Source organism: Zea mays, chromosome 2, assembly GCF_902167145.1.
Source record: "Zea mays cultivar B73 chromosome 2, Zm-B73-REFERENCE-NAM-5.0, whole genome shotgun sequence".
Lineage (NCBI taxonomy): Eukaryota > Viridiplantae > Streptophyta > Magnoliopsida > Poales > Poaceae > Zea > Zea mays.
In genome coordinates, this window is record NC_050097.1 from 2,898,876 (window position 1) to 2,922,787 (window position 23,912).

Here is a 23,912-nt window from a genome sequence, read left to right on the forward strand (position 1 = left end):
TGCTCTAAGGTTGCTTGGTGTACTCCTCCATGCGCCAAGGGGTCCCTTTTATAGCCCCAAGGCAGCTAGGAGCCGTTGGGAACAAATCTGGAAGGCCATCCTTGCCTTCTGTCTCGTGGCGCACCGGACAGTCCGGTGCACACCGGACACTGTCCGGCGCCCGATTTGTTTCCATAAAAAGCTCATCCGACCGTTGCTTTCTGATGCAGATCTGCGCACAGTTGGCGCACCGGACATGTCCGGTGCACACCGGACAGTCCGGTGTACCTTTCCGACCGTTGGCTCGGCCACGTGTCGCGCGCCGATCGCGCGGCCGACCGTTGGCTCACCGGACAGTCCGGTGCACACCGGACAGTCCGGTGAATTTTAGCCGAAGTCGCCGGAGAAAAACCCGAGAGCGACTGGTTTGCTCCGCGCTGGTCTGGCGCACCGGACACTGTCCGGTGCACACCGGACAGTCCGGTGCCCCAGCCCGAAACAGCCTTTGGCTGTACACAGCCACTCTCCACTTCTTTTCTTTTCTTCTTCTTCCTGTTTCTAACACTTAGACAAGATATTAGTACACAAAAACCAATGTACTAAGGCTTAGAAACATACCTTTACTTGTGATTTGCACTTTGTTCAACCATGGGCACATTTTCACATTTAAGCACTTGTGTTTGCACTCAATCACCAAAATACTTAGAAATGGCCCAAAGGCACATTTCCCTTTCAATCTCCCCCTTTTTGGTGATTTATGCCAACACAACACAAAGCAACTAGAACAAGTGCAAAATCACTTCAAATAAAAACTAACTTTGAGTTTTATTCAATTTTGGCATATATGGATCATCTTTTGCCACCACTTGGTTTGTTTTTGCAAATCAAACTCAAATCTCTATCTCTAAGTCACACACACATGTTGAAGCATAAAGAGAGTCATTTCAAAAGAGATTGATCAAAGATTTCAAAAACTCCCCCTAAATCCCATAATCAATACTTCTCCCCACAAGAAGCCAACATTTGATAAGAAGTGCAATAAAAAAGTTTTGACAAACCAAAAACTCTACCTTACAATTTTCGAAATTTCTCAAGTGGTAGCTGATCCATTTATTACTTTGGCCTTTATTTTCTCCCCCTTTGGCATCAAGCACCAAAACGGGATCAATCTTGGCCCTTTAACCCCATTGCCTCACCACAAATCTCCAATTAAGAGCAAATGGCAATAAGAGTTCATTAGATGGACTTGGAATAAGTTACCCTCTCATCGGAGTGCAGTGGAAGTCTTTCATGGTCCAAGTCCACCTTTTCCCTTTCAATCCTCCTTCGAGACTAAATCAAGCAAACTCAAGCATATGGTTAGTCTCAAAGGGTCAAGTTGTAACACATCTCCCCCTAAACATGTGCATCACTTTGCAACGGACTTGTGAGGTCCAGGGAGTGTTTGTACAACTTGAGCACCTCAATAAACAACATGATCAAAGGCATAAACACATGTATGCTACAATTCAATCCAAGTTCCGCGAATCTAAGACATTTAGCTCACTACGCAGCCTGCAAAAGGTCTTCTCATCTAGAGGCTTGGTAAAGATATCGGCTAGCTGGTTCTCGGTGCTAACATGAAACACTTCGATATCTCCCTTTTGCTGGTGGTCTCTCAAAAAGTGATGCCGGATGTCTATGTGCTTTGTGCGGCTGTGCTCAACAGGATTTTCCGCTATGCGGATAGCACTCTCATTATCACATAGGAGTGGGACTTTGCTCAGATTGTAGCCAAAGTCCCTGAGGGTTTGCCTCATCCAAAGTAGTTGCGCGCAACACTGTCCTGCGGCAACATACTCGGCCTCAGCGGTGGATAGGGCAACGAAGGTTTGTTTCTTAGATTTCCACGACACCAGGGACCTTCCTAAGAATTGGCACGTCCCCGATGTGCTCTTCCTATCGACCTTACATCCAGCATAGTCGGAGTCTGAGTATCCAACCAAGTCAAAGCTAGACCCCTTTGGATACCAGAGCCCGAAGCAAGGCGTAGCAACTAAATATCTAAGGATTCGCTTTACCGCCACTAAGTGACATTCCTTAGGATCGGATTGAAATCTAGCACACATGCATACGCTAAGCATAATATCCGGTCTACTAGCACATAAGTAGAGTAATGATCCTATCATTGACCGGTATGCTTTTTGATCAACGGACTTACCTCCTTTGTTGAGGTCGGTGTGTCCGTCGGTTCCCATCGGCGTCTTTGCAGGCTTGGCGTCCTTCATCCCAAACCGCTTTAGCAGATCTTGCGTATATTTTGTTTGGGAGATGAAGGTGCCATCCTTGAGTTGCTTCACTTGGAACCCAAGGAAGTAGTTCAACTCGCCCATCATCGACATCTCGAATTTCTGCGTCATCACCCTGCTAAACTCTTCACAAGACTTTTGGTTAGTAGAACCAAATATTATGTCATCGACATAAATTTGGCATACAAACAAATCACCATCACATGTCTTTGTAAAAAGAGTTGGATCGGCTTTCCCAACCTTGAAAGCATTAACAATTAGAAAGTCTCTAAGGCATTCATACCATGCTCTTGGGGCTTGCTTAAGTCCATAGAGCGCCTTAGAGAGCTTACACACATGGTCGGGGTACCGTTCATCCTCGAATCCAGGGGGTTGCTCTACGTACACCTCCTCCTTGATTGGCCCGTTGAGGAAAGCGCTCTTCACATCCATTTGGTACAACCTGAAAGAATGATGAGCGGCATATGCTAGCAAGATACGAATTGATTCTAGCCTAGCCACAGGAGCAAAAGTCTCCTCGAAATCCAAACCTGCGACTTGGGCATAACCTTTTGCCACAAGTCGAGCCTTGTTCCTCGTCACCACCCCGTGCTCGTCTTGTTTGTTGCGGAACACCCACTTGGTTCCCACAACATTTTGCTTCGGACGAGGCACCAGTGTCCAAACTTCATTCCTTTTGAAGTTGTTGAGCTCCTCCTGCATGGCCAACACCCAGTCCGGATCTAGCAAGGCCTCCTCTACCCTGAAAGGCTCAATAGAAGAGACAAAGGAGTAATGCTCACAAAAATTAACTAATCGAGATCGAGTTGTTACTCCCTTGCTAATGTCACCCAAAATTTGGTCGACGGGATGATCCCTTTGAATCATCGCTCGAACTTGAGTTGGAGGTGCCGGTTGTGCTTCTTCCTCCATCACATGATCAACTTGTGCTCCCCCTTGATCACACGCCTCCTGTTGATGAACCTGTTCATCGTCTTGAGTTGGGGGATGCACCTTAGTTGAAGAAGAAGGTTGATCTCGTTCAACATGTTCCTGTGGCCTAACTTCTCCAATCGCCATGGTTCGTATAGCGGTCGTCGGAACATCTTCTTCATCTACATCATCACAATCAACAACTTGCTCTCTTGGAGAGCCATTAGTCTCATCAAATACAACATCGCTAGAGACTTCAACCAAACCCGATGATTTGTTGAAGACTCTATACGCCTTTGTATTTGAGTCATAACCTAATAAAAACCCTTCTACTGCTTTGGGAGCAAACTTAGAATTTCTACCCTTCTTCACTAGAATGTAGCACTTGCTCCCGAAAACACGAAAGTAAGATACATTGGGTTTGTTACCGGTTAGTAGCTCATACGACGTCTTCTTGAGGAGGCGATGAAGGTAGACCCTGTTGATGGCGTGGCAAGCCATGTTCACGGCTTCCGTCCAAAAACACTCGGGGGTCTTGAACTCTCCTAGCATCGTCCTCGCCATGTCGATGAGCGTCCTGTTCTTCCTCTCTACCACACCATTTTGCTGTGGTGTGTAGGGAGCGGAGAACTCGTGCTTGATCCCTTCCTCTTCAAGGAACTCCTCCACTTGAAGGTTCTTGAACTCGGATCCGTTGTCGCTCCTTATCTTCTTCACTTTGAGCTCAAACTCATTTTGAGCTCTCCTGAGGAAGCGCTTGAGGGTCCCTTGGGTTTCAGACTTATCCTGCAGAAAGAACACCCAAGTGAAGCGGGAAAAATCATCTACAATAACTAGACCATACTTACTCCCTCCTATGCTCAGATAGGCGACGGGTCCGAAGAGGTCCATATGCAGCAGCTCCAGCGGTCTTGAGGTGGTCATCACATTCTTGCTGTGATGTGCTCCTCCCACTTGTTTACCTGCCTGACAAGCTGCACAAGGTCTATCCTTTTCGAATTGAACGTTAGTCAAACCTATCACGTGTTCTCCCTTTAGAAACTTGTGAAGGTTCTTCATCCCCACATGTGCTAAGCGGCGATGCCACAGCCAGCCCATGCTAGTCTTAGCTATTAAGCATGCATCTAGACCGGCTTCTTCTTTTGCAAAATCAACTAAATACAGTTTGCCGTCTAATACACCCTTAAAAGCTAGTGAACCATCACTTCTTCTAAAGACAGACGCATCTACATTTGTAAATAGACAGTTATATCCCATGTTGCATAATTGACTAACAGATAGTAAATTATAACCAAGAGACTCTACTAAAAACACATTAGAGATGGAGTGCTCATTAGAAATTGCAATTTTACCTAACCCTTTTACCTTGCCTTGATTCCCATCACCGAATACAATTGAATCTTGGGAATCCTTATTCTTGACGTAGGAGGTGAACATTTTCTTCTCCCCCGTCATATGGTTTGTGCATCCGCTGTCGATAATCCAGCTTGAACCCCCGGATGCATAAACCTGCAAGGCAAATTTAGGCTTGGGTCTTAGGTACCCAACTCATGTTGGGTCCTACAAGGTTAGTGCAAATATCCTTAGGGACCCAAATGCAAGTTTTGTCACCCTTGCATTTTGCCCCTAACTTCCTAGCAACAATTTTCTTATCCTTTCTACAAATGGTAAAGGAAGCATTTAAAGCACAATAAATTGTAGAAGGTTCATTTACTACTTTCCTAGGAGCATGAGTAATATTCTTTCTAGGCATAGCATTTTTCCTAGACATATTTCCATTATGCATAAAGGAAGAACTAGAAGCAAACATGGCATGAGAGTTAAAATCATCATATGCATTATAACTCCTATAAGCATTTCTAGTTTGTCTCCTATCATGATATATAAAAGCATGATTCCTTTTAGTACTACTTGCCATAGGGGCCTTCCCTTTCTCCTTGGCGGAGATGGGAGCCTTATGGCTTGTTAAGTTCTTGGCTTCCCTCTTGAAGCCAAGCCCATCCTTAATTGAGGGGTGTCTACCAATCGTGTAGGCATCCCTAGCAAATTTTAGTTTCTCATAATCACTTTTGCTAGTCTTAAGTTGGGCATTAAGACTAGCTAATTCATCATTCAATTTTGAAATGGAAACTACGTGTTCACTACAAGCATTAACATCCACATCCTTACACCTAGTGCAAATTTCAACATGTTCAACATAAGAGTTGGATTTTTGTGCTTCTACTAGGTTAGTATTTAAGTCATCATTAATGCTCTTTAATTTAGAAATTGAATCATGGCATGTAGACAATTCACAAGCAAGCATTTCATTCCTCTTAATTTCTAATGCAAGGGATTTTTGAGCCTCTACAAACTTATCATGTTCTTCATACAACAAATCCTCTTGCTTTTCTAAAAGTATATTCTTTTCATTCAAGGCATCAATTAATTCATTAATTTTGTCTATCTTAGATCTATCTAAGCCCTTGAACAAACATGAATAATCTACTTCATCCTCATTACTAGATTCGTCCTCACTTGAAGAAGCATAGGTAGAGTTGCGAGTACATACCTTCTTCTCCCTTGCCATAAGGCATGTGTGACGCTCGTTGGGGAAGAGGGTTGATTTGTTGAAGGCGGTGGCGGCGAGTCCTTCATTGTCGGAGTCGGAAGAGGAGCAATCCGAGTCCCACTCCTTGCCTAGATGCGCCTCGCCCTTTGCCTTCTTGTAATGCTTCTTCTTTTCCCTCTTGTTTTCCTTTTCCTGGTCACTATCATTATCAGGGCAGTTAGCGATAAAATGACCAATCTTACCGCACTTGAAGCATGAGCGCTTCCCCTTCGTCTTGGTCTTGCTTGGTTGCCCCTTGTGACCCTTTAGCACCGTCTTGAATCTCTTGATGATGAGGGCCATTTCTTCATCATTAAGACCGGCCGCCTCAATTTGCGCCACCTTGCTGGGTAGCGCCTCCTTGCTCCTTGTGGCTTTGAGAGCAAGAGGTTGCGGCTCGTTGATCGGTCCATTCAAGGCGTCGTCCACATACCTTGCCTCCTTGATCATCATCCGCCCGCTGACGAATTTTCCTAGGACTTCTTCGGGCGACATTTTGGTGTACCTGGGATTCTCACGAATATTATTCACCAAATGAGGATCAAGAACGGTAAAGGACCTGAGCATTAGTCGGACGACGTCGTGGTCCGTCCATCGCGTGCTTCCGTAGCTCCTTATTTTGTTGATAAGAGTCTTGAGCCGGTTGTATGTCTGAGTTGGTTCCTCGCCCCTTATCATCGCGAACCGTCCAAGCTCGCCTTCCACCAACTCCATTTTGGTGAGCAAGGTAACGTCATTCCCCTCATGAGAAATCTTGAGGGTATCCCAGATCTGCTTGGCGTTATCCAAGCCGCTCACTTTGTTATATTCATCCCTGCACAATGAAGCTAGAAGAACAGTGGTAGCTTGTGCATTCTTATGGATTTGCTCATTAATGAATGAAGGGCTATCCGAGCTATCAAATTTCATTCCACTTTCAACAATCTCCCAAATGCTTGGATGGAGAGAAAATAGGTGAGTACGCATTTTGTGACTCCAAAATCCGTAGTCCTCTCCATCAAAGTGAGGAGGCTTGCCAAGTGGAATGGGGAGCAAATGAGCATTTGAGCTATGTGGAATACGCGAATAATCAAAAGAAAAGTTTGAGTTAACCGTCTTTTGTTTGTCGTGGTCGTCGTCCTTTTGGGAAGAAGAGGATTCGTCGCTGTCGTAGTAGACGATCTCCTTGATGCGCCTTGTCTTCTTCTTCTTCCCATCTTTGCGCTTGTGGCCCGAGCCCGAGTCGTTGGACTTGTCATCCTTTGGCTCGTTGACGAAGGACTCCTTCTCCTTGTCGTTGATCACAATTCCCTTCCCTTTAGGATCCATCTCTTCGGGCGGTTAGTCCCTTTCTTGAAGAGAACGGCTCTGATACCAATTGAGAGCACCTAGAGGGGGGGGTGAATAGGTGATCCTGTAAAACTTAAACTTATAGCCACAAAAACTTTGGTTAAGCGTTAGCACAATAATCGCCAAGTGGCTAGAGAGGAGCCAAAACACAATAACCACAAGAAAGCAATCACAGAGATGACACGGTGGTTATCCCGTGGTTCGGCCAAGTACAAAACTTGCCTACTCCACGTTGTGGCGTCCCAACGGACGAGAGTTGCACTCAACTCCTCTCAAGTGATCCAATGATCAACTTGAATACCACGGTGTTCTTCTTTTCTTTGCTCTTTTCTCGTTTGCGAGGAATCTCCACAACTTGGAGTCTCTCGCCCTTACAATTGAGTTTCACAAAGAAGCACGGAGTAAGGGAGGGAAGCAACACACACAAATCCACAGCAAAATGCGCACACACACGGCCAAGAATCGAGCTCAAAAGACTATCTCAAAATTCTCACTAGAACGGAGCTCGAATCACTTAGAGTGACAAACGAATGCGCAAAGACTGAGTGTGGATGATCAAGATTGCTCTAAGGTTGCTTGGTGTACTCCTCCATGCGCCAAGGGGTCCCTTTTATAGCCCCAAGGCAGCTAGGAGCCGTTGGGAACAAATCTGGAAGGCCATCCTTGCCTTCTGTCTCGTGGCGCACCGGACAGTCCGGTGCACACCGGACACTGTCCGGCGCCCGATTTGTTTCCATAAAAAGCTCATCCGACCGTTGCTTTCTGATGCAGATCTGCGCACAGTTGGCGCACCGGACATGTCCGGTGCACACCGGACAGTCCGGTGTACCTTTCCGACCGTTGGCTCGGCCACGTGTCGCGCGCCGATCGCGCGGCCGACCGTTGGCCCGGCCGACCGTTGGCTCACCGGACAGTCCGGTGCACACCGGACAGTCCGGTGAATTTTAGCCGAAGTCGCCGGAGAAAAACCCGAGAGCGACTGGTTTGCTCCGCGCTGGTCTGGCGCACCGGACACTGTCCGGTGCCCCAGCCCGAAACAGCCTTTGGCTGTACACAGCCACTCTCCACTTCTTTTGTTTTCTTCTTCTTCCTGTTTCTAACACTTAGACAAGATATTAGTACACAAAAACCAATGTACTAAGGCTTAGAAACATACCTTTACTTGTGATTTGCACTTTGTTCAACCATGGGCACATTTTCACATTTAAGCACTTGTGTTTGCACTCAATCACCAAAATACTTAGAAATGGCCCAAAGGCACATTTCCCTTTCAGTAGGTGAATCATGATGATCTGGTGCCAGTTCAGGCTGCAGATCCTCAAGCATCTGGTCCATCCTATCAACATCATCTTCACCGTCATCAACTTCTACTTCTGCTGCTCGTTCAACATCTTCACCATGGAGATACCAGACCTTATAGCCTGGCAAGAAACCATGCGAACACAGGTGTAGTGTGACCTGCCTCTTGGTGTGGCTCGTCATATTTCTACATTTATTGCATGGACACCTAATGTTATCTATTTGTGACAAAGCAGCTGCATGGTCCAGAAACATCTGCGTCTTGGCAAACCATTCACTTGTGTGACACCCACCCTTTTTGAAACCTTCATACATCCAATCACGTCTATCACCCATATTGCGGCTGTGTGTACGAGTAAGAATTGTGTGTGTGAGACATTCATGTTTATAAACGTCACACATACATCTATAGATAAATAGTTAAACTATATATATACATAACATAACTATATATATACATAACATAAACATCACACATACATCTATATATATACATAACATAACTATATATATACATAACACATAAACGTCACACATACATATATATATATACATAACATATCATCCAATTCATTAACTAATAACATTAAACAACACATTTTATATTTGCAACATAAAATTAAAAATATGAAGACTAATAACACTGTTAATTAACAAATTTAAACAAAACTTAATCACATAACAGTTAACTCCCGTCGGCCATAAAAAACCGACGAAAATAAAAACATTACAATATATATAATATACCTTGAATGCTTTGCGCGGACGACGGTGGTGTACGACGTCGGTGGACGACGTCGATGTGGGGAAGCCGCGGCTACCGTGGACGGCGGCGAGTGACGGCGTTGGGCGGGCGACGGCGTTCGGCGGCGGTCGTCGAGCGCCCGGGCGGGGGCGGGAGCGGTGGCCGTGGGCGCGGGGCGGCGCGGCGTGGGACCGGCAGCCGTGGGCGGGGGCGACGGCCGTGGGCTCGGTGCGGCGGCTGGGCGAGCGGTGTGACGGCGGCGCCGGGACGGCGGCTGGGCGGCGTGACGGCGGCGGTGCGGCGGGCGAGCGGGGCGGCGGGAGAGCGGGGCGGCGGCGGGATGGCGGCGGGGCGGCGACGTCGGCCGGCGGCGTGCGGACGGCGGTGGGCAGAACGGCGGCGCGGGCGCAGCGTAGAGAGAGCGCGTTGAAAGAAACAGAAAGGAAGAAGAAAGGCACGACAGTGGTTATTTTGAATAACTCCCGTCGGCCTGGCGGCGTGGCCGACGGGAGTTATTTAATCGCCGTCGGCTGTACGCTCGGCCGACGGGAGTTAGTTAATCCCCGTCGGCTACGTTGACTGGCCGACGGGAATTAAATAATTTTCGTCGGCCTTACTTTGGCCGACGGGGATTAATTAATTCCCGTCGGCCCGCACGCAGGCCGACGGGAATTAATGTACCCGACGGGAATGCTTTGAATTGCTGTAGTGCATGACAACTTCAATTCCATAGGAAAATTTTCAAGAGGTTGGACCTCATGTTAAAAACACTCCAAAATCTCACTATAATGCTCCATTCCATATGAATTTTATATGATTTGTAGCAACTCCATCCTTGTCCCAAAGGACCACATAGAAAAACTTTATATAGGATTTTAATCCTTCAAAATTCCTTTACTTTTTGTTTGTTCCAAAGAAGGCCTTATAAACTTTCCTATGACTCTTATCTCTCTCTTCAAATTCATGCACACTATCCAAAGGCTAGGTGTGAAATTTTCCTACATTGTCAATTCGTGTAGGATTGTAATTCATAGCCAACTCTAATCCTTTGTTTTTCCTATTTCTGTGTTTTTCACAATCTTGTGTTCCAAAGGGGGCCTTAACATATTGCGTTTTCTCTTATACTGTGTCCAAGAGTTTACCTAAAAACATTGTTTTTGCATTGTTCTACGTTGTAGAATGTACTGTTTGCATAATGAAGTTTAAATTTAAGTATATGGATGAGTAAGTTGCTGGAGATAATCTTACTTGCGGAAATAAATTTAGATGGTTTTTTGTTTATTCTTTCATTGTGGTTGTTTCCTACTCGTGTGTCTCGCGTCGCACAAAAAATTCCTTATTTGACACTACTAAAGTTTCTAGTAGATCTTTTATGTTTGATACTATATACAAAATTGGTTTCCTATATGACATCGTTGTTAGTTCTGACCTCTAATGGTGTTAACTTTTTTGCGAAAGACGAGTTTACCACTATTGATTAATTATTATGTATAAATACTTATAACAAATTAGCAGTATTATAATAATTATTTATGTATTAACACTTGTAGTAATTGTTGTTGGAGATAAAATTCCAGTCGGGTGGCGAAATACACCCGCCCAATCCTAAGAACAGTGGACAACCTATGGTTTACCTCATGATATGGACGAACACAGGAACACACAAGGGTATAGAGTGGTTCGGACGCCGTAATACCCTACTTCACTTGTGAGTTGTATTACTGAGAACTTGAGAAAGCATGGGACTGGTTGGAGATGCCCCGTGAGGATTCAGGTGATTTATATCCGGGCGTGTAGCACGGGAGAGCTCCAAAGAACTTGTCCCTTGCAACTCATATGCACTTCCTTTTATAGACCAAGGGGAGCACGTACAAGGAAGATGGGGCCCGACAGGTGGACACAGAAATAATAAAATATGAAGCGCAGAGCGAAGAGAGAGATGGTGGATCAAGTTCTTCTCCCGCAACGATCATGTATCTTCTCTTAATCGTCGTGTGGGCTCCTCTGGCTAGACTTGTCTTCGCCCAGTCTTGTCAGTGGGTGGGTGAAGGCTCTGTCATAGGTTGCGGTGTAGGCTGGCTTGTCGACTTACGTAGGGGAGTAGACGAACAATGTTGTCTAGTCCCCTCCGACGGTCTCCATCGCTAGCCTCTGCAACAGTAATAGTAGAATTCATGATAGGTGTTGCCCACTCGTGGCGCAGTGGGTCAATGGTCTTCGCCTCGGTAACATGTGGGTTACTGGCGTGTCCTAGGCCTTGCGGACTGCACACGTCGACTGCATATAATGTGGGGTGCATGTCACATGCCACTAGTGTGAACAAGCGCGCATGCTGCCAGCAGTTAGTGTGGGCGTCCCTCCATGCGAGAGGGCCACATTGGGCGACGCCTAACAACTTCCATGATATTGTTCGGGCCACGTGGCAGCACCGTACCTCCGCCTAAGCGGAGAGAAGGGGCAGGAAGAGTACACATACGTGGCGCCCCTGGACCTCTCCAAGTTGGGGGCCCGAATGGCACTTGGAGGTACATGTTCCACCTGTTTCGTCCCGGGCACGTGGTAGCAGCGGACCTTCCCTGGTCGAAGGTCTATATGGCACACGTAGGATTCTAGGTCCGTCTCATAGGGGTCCGACCCCAGACTGTAGATGCCGAGTAATCCCATTGTCGGGGCATGTGATGGCACTGGTCCAAAGGCCGGTGGCCCCACCAAACGGACCAAGACTCTGAGTCGGGGTAGACCGCTCGACAGTCAACCCATGGCTACGGATAGCCACAGGGGTCTCGCCTAGACCCAACAGGAGTGGGTACCCCATATTTTGGGTACCGATAGATGCAATTAATGTGGCGGCCCTCCATGCGAGAGGCCTACGTTGGGTGACGTATAACAGCTTCCGTGATATGCCTTAGGCCACGTGGCAGCACTGTACCTCCGTTTGAGCGGAGAGTAGGGGCTGGCAGCGTACGCAGATGTGGCACCCCCGGACCCCCTGGCCGGAGGTCCGGATGGCACACGTAGAGGTCTGGGTTCGTCCCACTAGGGTCCAGCCCTGGACTATAGATGTCGAGTAATCCCCCTGTCGGGGAATGTGTTGGCACTGGTCCAAAGGCCAGTGGCCTTTTCGGACGGTCCCAGTCTCTGAGTCGGGGTAGACTGCTTGTCAACCCATAACTACGGATAGCCACATGGGTCCCGCCTAGATCCAGCAAGAGTGGACACCGACAATTATTAAGTATTTGAATGGTTAAATTGAAATTATCTCTTCCTCTTCTGTCTATGCTACTAGATTAAAAGGAATATGCATCTAGCATAAAAGTTTTTGGATGATCAAAGTGGCTCTTAGCGAGTTTTAGGGTTTGTAGAACTAGCATTGGTATTAGATCCATTTTTATGATCCCCTTTTGACCCAATGTCCATAGAACAGACGAGAAGATGTGCAAAATAACCTTTCAAAACTTAGTAATGTCAGGGTAACGGGAACCAACTATAACCCTAACTTCAACCTTGACTAATAAAGGAGTCAAAGAAGGAAAAGTTAAGATTATATGTGGGAAGGGAAAGGGGTAAAGTTCATATGATGTGCTAGATAGATTGTGCCATGCCGTTCTCTGCAATTGTTTGTCGCTATTTTTTCTTCCCTTTTGAGCTGGTGAAATTGGAGATGTACGGCGCTGCAGCCTGCAGGCCCTTGAGCTAATGACTGTCCGCTCTCTGCTCTTCTTCTGAGATTTTCCGGGCCAGAAATGGGAACATCCTGGTTGGGTTGGGCTGGGCCCAGCCAGACGGAGACGGGGAACTGGCTGCACCTTCACAGCCAGTCAAACCTCAAACGGACACGCGACGGGCGCGGCCGTGATCGTCATCGCGCAGGCGGCACTTTCGGAGCCACCAAGGGAAGGAAAGAGACGATCCGCTGATCGCCGGACGACTCTCATCCGTTCTCCAACAAAGCGGGCTGATTGGCACTCCTGCTCCCAAGTTCCCCACTCCCTTCCCCGAATTCCGGACCGAGTCGATGGCGGCGACGGCGGAGAGCCCCTCGACCGGCGGCTTCGTGCTGTGGCTGCACGGCTCCGGCGGGTCGGGCGACGAGAGCCGCGCGCAGGTCGCGCCCTACTTCTCCGACCCGGGCGTCGCCTCCTCCGTCCGGCTGTCCTTCCCCACCGCGCCCACGTCCTTCATCCCTTGCTACGGTGAGCGCCGCCGCCGCACCTGCCATCCCATCCAGCCTATAATGTTTACTTATTTTTCCTGGCGATGAACTGATGGTCCGTGGGCCTCGCCGCACCGTATGTTTCTACGCGCTTCAAAGGATGCGATCTGCTCTGTTGCTTCGCGCTATGGCTGCTTTGCAAGGCTCGTAAGTGGATGAAAGGAAAGGAAATCCGCGGGCTCTCCTTTCTCTGACTCGGTTGCTCAATTCGCGATGCTGTTGCAGGTGATGTGGTGATCACGGCTTGGTTCGGCATCTCGGAGGTTCCTATTACCGCGGTATTGTATTCACCAATGCTACTCATTCTACAAGCATTTACTTTTTAATTGTGCTTTCACTTAAAATGTAATTTTGTCAGTTCACAGTACCCTGTACTACCACACTAGCGAAAAGGGTTTTGCTCTTCTTTGAGTGATGGCATTTACTTGAGTATGTAGTGTACACATTTTTGTTTATGTTTCAGAGAGATTTATTCATCAGTGCTTCACGTATTTGATTCTGCTAGTCCTTAGCTTAAAACGGTATTGCTGTTTGGAAGTTAATTTGGGAAGCCGTCCTGGAAAACGATACTTGCGAGCTCTACGGCGATGCACAAGAGTGACATGAGTCACATGACCACCTCATCTTCCACTGTACCGTCGCCCGCTCCTTCTGGGAACACATCGGCTGGGCGGCTGGCAACTTGACCACTTGCCACCCGTCACCCCGGCTGTGGCCTGTGGGAGATGCCTAGTCCTGCACACGCCCCTTCAGAAATTTTCTCAACCTTGTTGCTGCTATGCTGTTGGTGGCGTATATAAAACCACCGGAATGACGTGGTCTTTTGTCACTAGCAACCTTGCCTGCGGAGACTCTTAGTGGCCTGCAGAGATGATTGTCGTCTCTGGCGTTATCGGCTGCGTTTACATGATAGCTGGATCGTCGACGATTGGTGTCAATTGTTTGTCATGGCCTACAGGCCTAGTCCTCCCCTCACCTCTGCATTGTATTCCCATGGATCCCAACCCAAAACAACTGCAGGTGCCTATGAACCCTCCATCCCTAACATACCAGCATCAATAGAAAGTATTTAGGGAGGGGGGGGGGGGTATTTGGAATTTTTATTTTTGGAAAAAAATAAATTCGTTCGCACTAGTCTATTTGGCTTGGAATTTATTATTCCGTAACCTTTTGAAGTTCACATACAAGCTTATCTTAAATTCGTGGGGTGTGATATGAAAATTGATTACATAGATTCTTCTGCTATGTTTCTATGCTGTAATTTACTGCACACTCTTCATCTTAGCTTCCTGTAGCAGAAGTGAACACATAAGTATCTCCTCCATATGAGTATATGACCATTGATGAAATACAAATAAATTTTGCATAGAACTATATTAGCTTAATTCATTTATGCCTATATTATGATTAAGGACAGACCCAGTGCTGGCGGCTCTCATGTAAGTGGAGCCTTTTTTCGATAAGAAGCGCTGTATTAAATTCAAGAGTTAGCATCACGCCGATACAACATCGAAGAGTTCATGCCCGACCTCTGCATAACTAGGGTGCACACAACCTGATATAAGTGGAGCCTAGAGAAGGAATAATCAAGACAAGTCTTAACCCTGCATTTTGCATAGAGGTTGCATCAAACCTAGGACCTTAGTAGAAAGACTTCTCATTGTGTCAGGCCTATCATTCTGTGCTTAAACTATGGTTATTGGTATGAAACTCATTCCAAGGACCCAAACGGTACCTACATGAAAAAGAAGAACAATTTCCATCTACATTCTGTACAACGAATTGCTTTCTTTTGCTACTACTAATTTTAATTTTGTTCCATGATTCCTACCTCTTTTCTTGTAGAAAACTGTTAGAGATGAGAAAGAAGTCCTTAAAGCTGTTGAGTATGTGCATGAATTGATAGACAAAGAAGTAGCTGCGGGAACGAGCCCGTCAAACATATTCGTTTGTGGGATGAGCCAAGGAGGTAAATCAATGAGCTTAATCTGCATTTTATTTAGTATTCTAGGCCATAAGATAGTACCAATACAGATACTTCTGTTTATTTTCGCAGGTGCTCTAGCTATAGCGAGTGCTCTACTCTACCCAAAAACTCTGGGTGGCTGTGCTGTCTTCAGTGGCTCAGTTCCGCCGAATAAATCATTCGCCGATAAGGTGTCACCTGAAGCTAGAAAGGTAATAAGCTGCAGCTATGCTTATGTTTTCAGAACTGCATCTTGTTGACTCTTGTTACCTAAATACGAACTCTTGTTTCAGACACCGGTGTTATGGTTTCATGGGATGGCAGATGGGGTGGTCCTATTTGAAGCAGGACATGCTGGGTGTGCATTTTTAGAGGAGCTTGGCATGTCCTGTGAATTCAAGGTAATACAGGAAGCTGTAGTCAATGCTCACTTTTAAAACATTTTGCCTCCCTCCCAACAAGTGGCTCTGCAAACATTTGAGCTCGTTTTCAAACACGCCTGACTTCAGCTATATGTCTGTTTTCCCAATTGATTTTTTGACCAGTTTTCCCAATCATCTACTCAGGCTTATCCTACCCTTGGACATTCATTGGTTGACGAAGAGCTTCAATACTTTCAGCAATGGATCCTGATTCGTCTAGGGATGGCTGCATCTGGAGCGGCTGAAACCGCAAGGCCATCATCGTCATCTAACCACAACGACCATCTCCAATAGCTGTTTTTTTTGTCATTGCTTAGTTTCTAGTACAATTCATTGCTGCTATCTTTGCGTGGCACATCAGTTCTCGTTGTGACGAACATAAACATCTTTCTTAATCTCCTTCACATTATTTTTTTATAATAGCAGTAATTGACTTAACATTATTCAACTAAGGAATTGAAAGCCTCACGAGTTCTAACGTGATCCGAGAAGGTTTATGATAATAACAGTAGTTGACTTCCATCGTGATTCGTGTCCGTGAATTTGATTCGTTCCTTCTGAAACAAAAAGATCTTGAATTAACACTCAATTTTCGGAAATCACAAAAGTGAAGACCGGTTTTTTTGAAATATATGACGTAATAAAAGGTACTTTCAAATAGGACCAATCGACCCCCATACGCCATCCCATAAAACCTTAACAAGTTTTTAGGACCACTCAAAAAATTACTCCTTTTTTTATAGACTCTCTTTGGTATTCGGTACAACTAACTTCTACTGCTACTAGTTTTTTTTTGAACAAAAAAAAAGACTATTTTCCAAACAACTTCAAGTTCTCGGCAACGCATTTTGGGCCGGCTCGGCCCTTGACCCATGAGTAGCCTGATCCGCTTGCTCTTCACCCTCGCCGCGGCCATCGGCGCGGCCTCGCTCCTCGTCGCCTCACTCCGCCGCCGCGCGCCGCCTCCCGGGCTTCCCGCCAAGCTCGTCCCCTCCTCCCACATGGCAGGACGCAACCGGAGTTTCGTGCTGTGGCTGCACGGCCTCGGCGACTCAGGCCCTGCCAACGAGCCCATCCGCAACCTCTTCTCCGCCCCGGAGTTCCGGCTCGCCAAGTGGTCGTTCCCCTCCGCTCCCCGCGCCCCCGTATCATGCAACAGTGAGCTTCCTCCACCATATACTCTTCTTAACCCCTGTATGTACAATTGCTTCAAATCAACGTTTGCTGATAAGGAGAGTCTTTCCCCCCGGACAGATGGTTTTGTCATGCCGTCGTGGTTCGATATCCACGAGCTTCCCATGAGCGCTGTGAGTTCACTCCATAACATTAGCAATCAAATAGACCAAGGCACTGGAATTTTGATGTAGCTGCGATTTTGAACGAGTAGGGCTCTCCGCAAGATGAGACTGGGGTTCTCAAGGCTGTCGAAAAGGTGCACGCCATGATAGACAGGGAAGTAGCCGATGGCATCCACCCTGAGAACATATTTGTTTGTGGATTCAGTCAAGGAGGTAAGAAGAGCATTGTTGATACGTCAATTTGGTAGTTTAAAAGGATAAAAGTTTGAAAGTATTGCAAACTAAGCAGTAGAATGTTGCTCTGCAGGTGCTCTGACATTAGCTAGCGTTTTGCTTTATCCGAAGAAGTTAGGTGGAGGAGCAGTGTTCAGTGGGTGGGTGCCTTTCAGTTCATCAGTCACTGAGAGGATTTCACCTGAAGCGAGGAAGGTAATCAATATTTTCATCCATTTGTATCTTCTTTTTAGTTTATATTAATCTGCAATCATATGGTCTAATAATTATAGATATCTATAGGTAGGTAAATTTGCTGAATGACAAGACTAGATCTTTGGTACCTTACCGTCACCTTTTGTCTGAACTAACTCAATTGTTTATACCTATGCTGGTGTGACCACCCCCAGGAGCAATAGTGTACTTAAAGATTCTTTCCAGTTTAATTCGATTGCAGAAGCATATTGCATGCACATATAGCACTGATTATGATCAGTGTTGTGTACTTTTATTTTGATATCTGCATTATGGCCGAACCTTACATATAAAGTGCGATGCAAGTAGGTTCAAGTTGAGGTTAAAGGAATATATGCCCCCATCTTAGGTCTTTGGAGATAAGAATTAAGATAGGCAAAAAGGCTACTTGCAAATGGCTAATATAATAGATTCAACGTTGGAAACAGGGGGATTCTACAGAATACGATCTTGCCAAATAAGAGGATTTCAGGGGAATATATGCTTATTTGGATTCATAACAGCTAATTAACTGATCTGTTGGTAGATGTGGTTCTGAAGCTATGTATGCTTATTTGGTTCTTGCTATTATTATGGAGCTTGCAGCCTTTGGTCTTGTGCTTATCTCTTATTTACTCCGGGAATTATGATTATTATTGTACATATAGTTATATATATAGTCAGTAAGGCCTTCCACTTTTGTTCCCCTGAAAGAAGGATCAAACATCGCACGATGGAAATTAGATTTCACATCTAATTTTGTATTCTGTAACACGTGTATGCATAGCATAAATTCTGTCAGGGATTTTACTCTTGAGATGTTTCTTCACAGCTATCATAAACTTCGTCAACGTTATGTTCTCTTGCACCAACTATTGCATCAAGAAAAGCCAATACCGATTGGGATGGTAATGAAATTTTTGGATAAAATCAGGCAGATTTTGAAGACACCTGTTTGAGTTGAAAAATTTAGCAAACAAATTCTCGCCATTCTACAGATGCACTTACTGTGCATTCGGTCGACTTTGAAGAAATTTAGATGAGCTCTTTGCTGTAGAAATATAACATCGAAAGCAAATTTGATTTTTTTTAATACGATCATTACCTTATTTGACTATTCTCGTTCTTTCAACATTTCCAGACCCCGTTTCTTTGGTCACATGGAATGGCTGACAAAGTAGTATTGTTTGAAGCTGGCCAGGCTGGTCCACCGTTTTTGCAAAGCGCTGGTGTTAACTGTGAGTTCAAGGTAGATTACTACATGGTTCTATTTTGAATAAGGAGAATATTTTAACCCCTCCAGTCCACTCCGGATTTTAGACTTCCAAACTAGCCCTCAATGTCTATTTGAGCCCTGAATTGCCAGTACCCAAGATCTGAAGTTGTTCGCGTTGATTTTTACAGGCATATCCAGATCTGGGTCATTCGCTTTCCCAAGAAGAGCTACTTTATCTTGAGTCGTGGATCAAGAGTCGTCTAAATGCCTCTCAAGAGAAGGACGGTTAACTGATTCCATCATGCTTAAGTGGCATTTATTTAGTATTTTTATTATACGATACACAGATCAACTACTTGTCCTGGAATTTGTTATTTGGAATTTCCGATTGGTTATCGTTGTCGGGTGAATAAGGGCACATAGAACCGGGATCTTCTGCTGGCCATGGATGTTCTAAATGCACTTGTAACGGCCCTGGTATCTGACACTCTCCTACAATACAAGGGCTGCAGCTCTAGCTTGAATTGCCTGGTCAACTAAACTGTCTTTGCCATGGATTAGCATGTTCGTTTGAAAGATCGAGATGGAAAGGAACACCAGTTTTCCGGGCTGCCACAAAAGTCCTGTACAGTAGGTGACCACTGACCATTTCAAGGCGCTCGAGGAGCAGTGAGTGACGTATGATGGCAGCACACCTGGACTCCTCTGGGTGCTGAGTTCTGACCTATGATGGAGACCTGGAGTTGCCAGCAGCTGACATCTTGTCTCTGTTCCCTTCCGGGTTTCTCGATTCTCCTTGGTCTTTGTCTATGGTGCTGAGCTGTGTCTGTGGATGCGTCGTCCATGGGTCTTCTTCCCCCGTTCAACAAACCGCGTAGGAATGCAAAACACGGTCTCGAAGGTTCAGTAGCATGAACTTGTGTCGGATTATCTGGCGCGTAGGATCATCTACTGAAATTAGAGATGAAAATGAAGGCAGTAATTCGCCCACACACATGTATAATTCTAGGGTGCTTTACTTAATAAAGTAGCCTATTTAGTTCCGTTATTTTCTGAGGAATAAGTCTATCTCAATTTAAAATGGTAGAGTATAGAAAATGATTTTATATATCAACGGAATATATATTTGTGCTACGCAACTTATAAGACGCTCTCAAGCTTACTTCTATATAGCACAAAATATCTTCCACATATTACTAATAATAATACATAAATATATTTCACATAAAATTATATTAGCTTAATTGAGATAGACAAACAGAAGCAACATTATTTTCGGAGCAACAGAAGCAGGCGAGGTAAAACAAACAGAACGCGCAGAGGGTCATACAGAAGGCGACGACGCATCCCAGTCGCAGCCTTTCGAGGACTCCACTCCAACACGAACAAAGGCCCGGCGCCCCGCAACGCATCCTCCGGCGTCTTCAGCCTGTCCCATTCTCATCTTCTTCTTCAGCACGTCTACAGTTATAGTTCCTTTTATTTTTTTACCACTCACGAGTCTTACTTTTCGCTGTCTCTGTCTCGCGCAGCCGCATGTATGCGACCACTTCTGGGTGTTTGATCACGTCGAACGTTTTGAAAATACTAGTTAGATATATTATAATATATTTTAATTATAAAACTAATTACATAGAAAAGTACTAAGCAAGTCTAATTAGTCCGTGATTTGATCATGCCGCACTGCTATATTTTACTAGCACGCTATGCACTTTTTTTTTACCAGCATGCTATTAATTCAAAATCTGCACTTTAGATTGTGAACTACTACACCATTACAAACTTTCTAATGTTAAGTTCAAAACTTTACGCTTAGAGTTCAAAAAACTTCAAACTAACACATTATAAACTCGTATTGCTAGATTTAAGACTTTGGACTAACGTATTTTTTCAACTTTTGTAACGATAAGGTGTTAAATTCTGTGCGCCCACCTACGTCCGTCCGTATTGTCGCTGTCGATGCAGACTGTGCATGGCATAGAGCGCAGCGCAGGACATGAACCGGGGTGTTGAGGTGCTTGACGCCCATGCCATGCCATGCCGCAGCGAGAGCGACGTGCGCGTTGCTCTGATCTATTCCACCCCCACTCCCTCCCGCAGGCTGCAGAGCCGCAGAAGGCAGCCAATCCCTCCTGCGACCATATGTGTACATCCAAAAAGTTGAAACTAATATTTTTTTTAAAAAATATTTTTTCGGATCGTGCAGAAATTAAAATCAGAAGTTGAGAACCTGTTCGTGCGTCGCCTTCTATTGCCTTGGTACTCACGAGCAGGAGGGGGGGGGCAGCAGCCGTGGCGTGGTCGTACCGAGCATTGGATGTGTGCCCATCAATTCCGTGCTGCTCCTGCCCTGCACCTCGACCTGCTGCGACGCCAGCGCCAGTGCCCACTGTCCAAGCGACCGCAGTGAAGTGAGTGACCTGGAGTCGAGCCGGACAGTCACACCATCTTTCCTGGCCAATGGAAATGCACCTGCTCCTACTACAGCGCTACTAGTGCCTCCACCCGAGCGCAGGCATTCTGCTCCCTTAGCTGATCCATTCGTTTGCATCCACGGCAGCTAAATTTAACTAGCTAAAGTTTAATGGGTGGATCTAAACAGAACAAAAAAGAAGAAGAAAGACGCACCAGCTTTGCAATGTGTTTTGGCTATCCGCGGAAAGGAAGCAACTTCGTGGAGTACACGTCCTTGGGCGTCGGAAACGGCAAGCGAGTGTACACTGGAGACTGAAAGCCAAGCCAAGCACTACACGCTTTGGCTTTGCAGGCATGGTAGCGCGAGCTCCTCCTTTTCTTTTCTCTCGCCTTTGCTCTGCTCCCAACAGGAGTAGCGAAGGGCAATGGCCCATGGGCAAGCGCGAGAGGGAAGCTCCGGCGCGGCGCTTCCTTTCGCGCCTTCCAATGGAACGGAGCAGCACTGCAGCAGGCGGTGCTGTCCATTCATTCGTTGGCCCAAAAGGCGCTCCTGCTCTGCCACTGTTTCAATAGCCAGGCCGACTTGATGAAAACTGCCACGGGGGCGATGGCAACCAAAAAAAAAAACACCACTACTTTTGGTGCCGAGAAAAAGAAGGCACGGAACGTGCCGTTCTGTTTCAGGCTTTCAGCTTTCCATCCTGAAGAAAGAAATGGCTCTGGCATCAGCTTCACCTCCATGGGTAATTTAACAATTGAATTGAATTGATGGCTTGCATTGTTCAGGGAGATGCGATAGAATTAGAACCCCACCCACCCAAGGGCGTGCATGCAACACGCCTGCTCAAAACAACCAGCTTGAGCTTGTGTGGAACCAAGGAAAGGGGTACCCAAAAAAAGAAAAAACAACGCCTTTGCACCGATGCTATGCTTTCCTCTTCCCTCCCTTGGCAATTGGCACAGGCAGGCAGGCAGCAGACGTGGACAACGAGGCAGGCATAGCTTGATGCTAACCTTTGTGCAAAGCTTCGCGCAAACATCACAGTCCGCACTCGTGACAGGAAGAATCAAATGCTGACGACATTCAACGCATATGAATCAGGGCACATTGAATGTTGACGAGAGTTCTCTTGCAAGTTCATTGTTGAACTGGACTACCGAACGAAAGGAGCAAAAATATGGTACAGGGGGGCTGAGGGGAGGGGGAGAAGAGAGGTGAGAAATTGGATGGGATAATCCACCCTCCTCCAATCCTGGCATGCTCGTCATCACTCATCATCAGAGTGCAACAAATCCGCCATGATTAAACAAAAGCAATAAGAGGAAAAAGGGCGTGGAGCAGGAGGCGCTCCCTGATCAAAACAGCCACTACTGGCACTGATGAGTACTGACCTTGACGAGACCACGCAGTCCTTGCTGGTGGTCCCCTTCCCCTAATCTACAAGAACCGGCGAGCGGCGGCGGTGGGCCACAGCCCGATCAGTTCCAGGCGCCCCAAACCTTCTCCCCGATGAAGCGCACCAGCCTCCCCACCGTGCTCTTCTCGGCGCTGCCACCGCCCTCGCTGTCCACCGACGCGTCGTCGCCGTCCACGCTGCTGGTCTCCTCCTCCTCCTCGTCGCCGTCGCCGTCGCCGTCGTACTCTCCGTGGCAGCGGTGGTCCATGTCCATCCCGGAGCCGCCGTCGCACGCCGGGAGGTTGTCGTGGTCCACGCCGGGGCCCGTCTCCGCGGCGTCCTCGTCGGCAGCGTCGCCGCCGCCGCGGCGGCCACCACCACCGCCACCACCGCGGCGCCGGCGCCGGGGAGGGCGGCGCGGGCCCCCCGCCCCGCCCTCCTCCTCGACGGCGTCGATGATGCGGTGGATGAGGTGGCGGTTGGGCGACGCGTCCCAGCGCGCCCAGAAGCTCTTGTAGCAGCCGAAGCAGGCGCAGCCCATCTCCGGCGGGTGGGCCCCGCGGCGGCGGCCGTGGTGGTGCCGGCCGCCGCCGCCGCCGCAGGACAGGAGGTAGGCCAGCACCTCCTGCTCCTCGGCCGTCAGCGCGGACGCCAGGGCCAGCACGGCGGCCGGCAGCGCCACGGCTGCCGATGCGTCAGCCGGCGCCGGGTGCACCCGCCGCCCCTTGCCGCCCTGGTACAGCTTCTTCATCTCCCCCTTGCCGCCCTGGCTCAGTGGCTCACTCTCTCTCTGGATGCGGTAGGTGCCCACCAACTGCTCGACGAGAACCCAAGCGGAGGCGACGGGCGGGAGTTGGTGGGTAGGTGGCGGAGGCTCTCGTCGGCTACGACGTTGCTGTTTGGGGTTAGCTGCGGGTAGGCAGGCGCGCTGCTCGTGCCTTCCTTCCTTCCCTCCCGAACCCGAGGGTTTGCTGGCGTCGGCTCTTGCCGTTTTGGGGCCGAACAAGGCAGGGGAGAAGCCGAGAAGAGGAGGGGCGGCGGGGGAGGTTGTGGAGGAGAGTTTGGTTTGGTGGGTGGGAACTGCGAGCTGCTTTCTCGCTGCTTTGCTGCCTAGGGAGTAGGGAGGAGGGGTGAGGGATGGGGCAGAGACGGACGGACGGACGGGGGAGGGAATCTGACGGGACGGAAAGCGGGCCCGCCGGCTTGGTTTTGGCCTTTGGCCTTGTGCTGGCTGGCGCCTTGGATTTCTGTGGTGGCGACTGGAGTCTTTGGTATGACCACGTAAAACGTAGACGGGTCCGGAAGCGACACACAGCGGTGCACGTCCGTGCTGCTGCTGCTGTACCGCGTGCACGGCACCGGTGGCTACGCTACGCATGTCCAGACCTACGGTCAC

At 47.5% G+C, this 23,912-nt stretch overlaps 2 protein-coding genes across 3 annotated transcripts; both read left to right on the plus strand.

Annotated features, from left to right (window-relative positions):
- The first annotated feature begins 12,931 nt into the window (after positions 1-12,931).
- Positions 12,932-16,228, plus strand: LOC103645786 (probable carboxylesterase Os04g0669600). 2 transcript variants are annotated; one of them, XM_020548067.2, is made up of 7 exons: positions 12,932-13,335; positions 13,455-13,502; positions 13,581-13,633; positions 15,201-15,324; positions 15,412-15,533; positions 15,615-15,722; positions 15,888-16,228. In XM_020548067.2, exons 1-7 carry the CDS (start codon positions 13,158-13,160, stop codon positions 16,035-16,037), a joined length of 783 nt encoding a protein of 260 aa, XP_020403656.1. In that variant the 5' UTR covers positions 12,932-13,157; the 3' UTR covers positions 16,038-16,228. The 2 variants fall into 2 exon arrangements, with proteins under 2 accessions (XP_020403656.1, XP_008668724.1); XM_008670502.3 differs by lacking the exon at positions 13,455-13,502 and having other exon boundaries at positions 12,936-13,335.
- Positions 16,229-16,579: 351 nt separating this feature from the next.
- Positions 16,580-19,723, plus strand: LOC100285641 (acyl-protein thioesterase 1). Its single transcript, NM_001158532.2, has 6 exons — positions 16,580-16,901; positions 16,998-17,050; positions 17,131-17,254; positions 17,349-17,470; positions 18,630-18,737; positions 18,893-19,723. Exons 1-6 carry the CDS (start codon positions 16,616-16,618, stop codon positions 18,992-18,994), a joined length of 795 nt encoding a protein of 264 aa, NP_001152004.2. The 5' UTR covers positions 16,580-16,615; the 3' UTR covers positions 18,995-19,723.
- Positions 19,724-23,912: the final 4,189 nt, after the last annotated feature.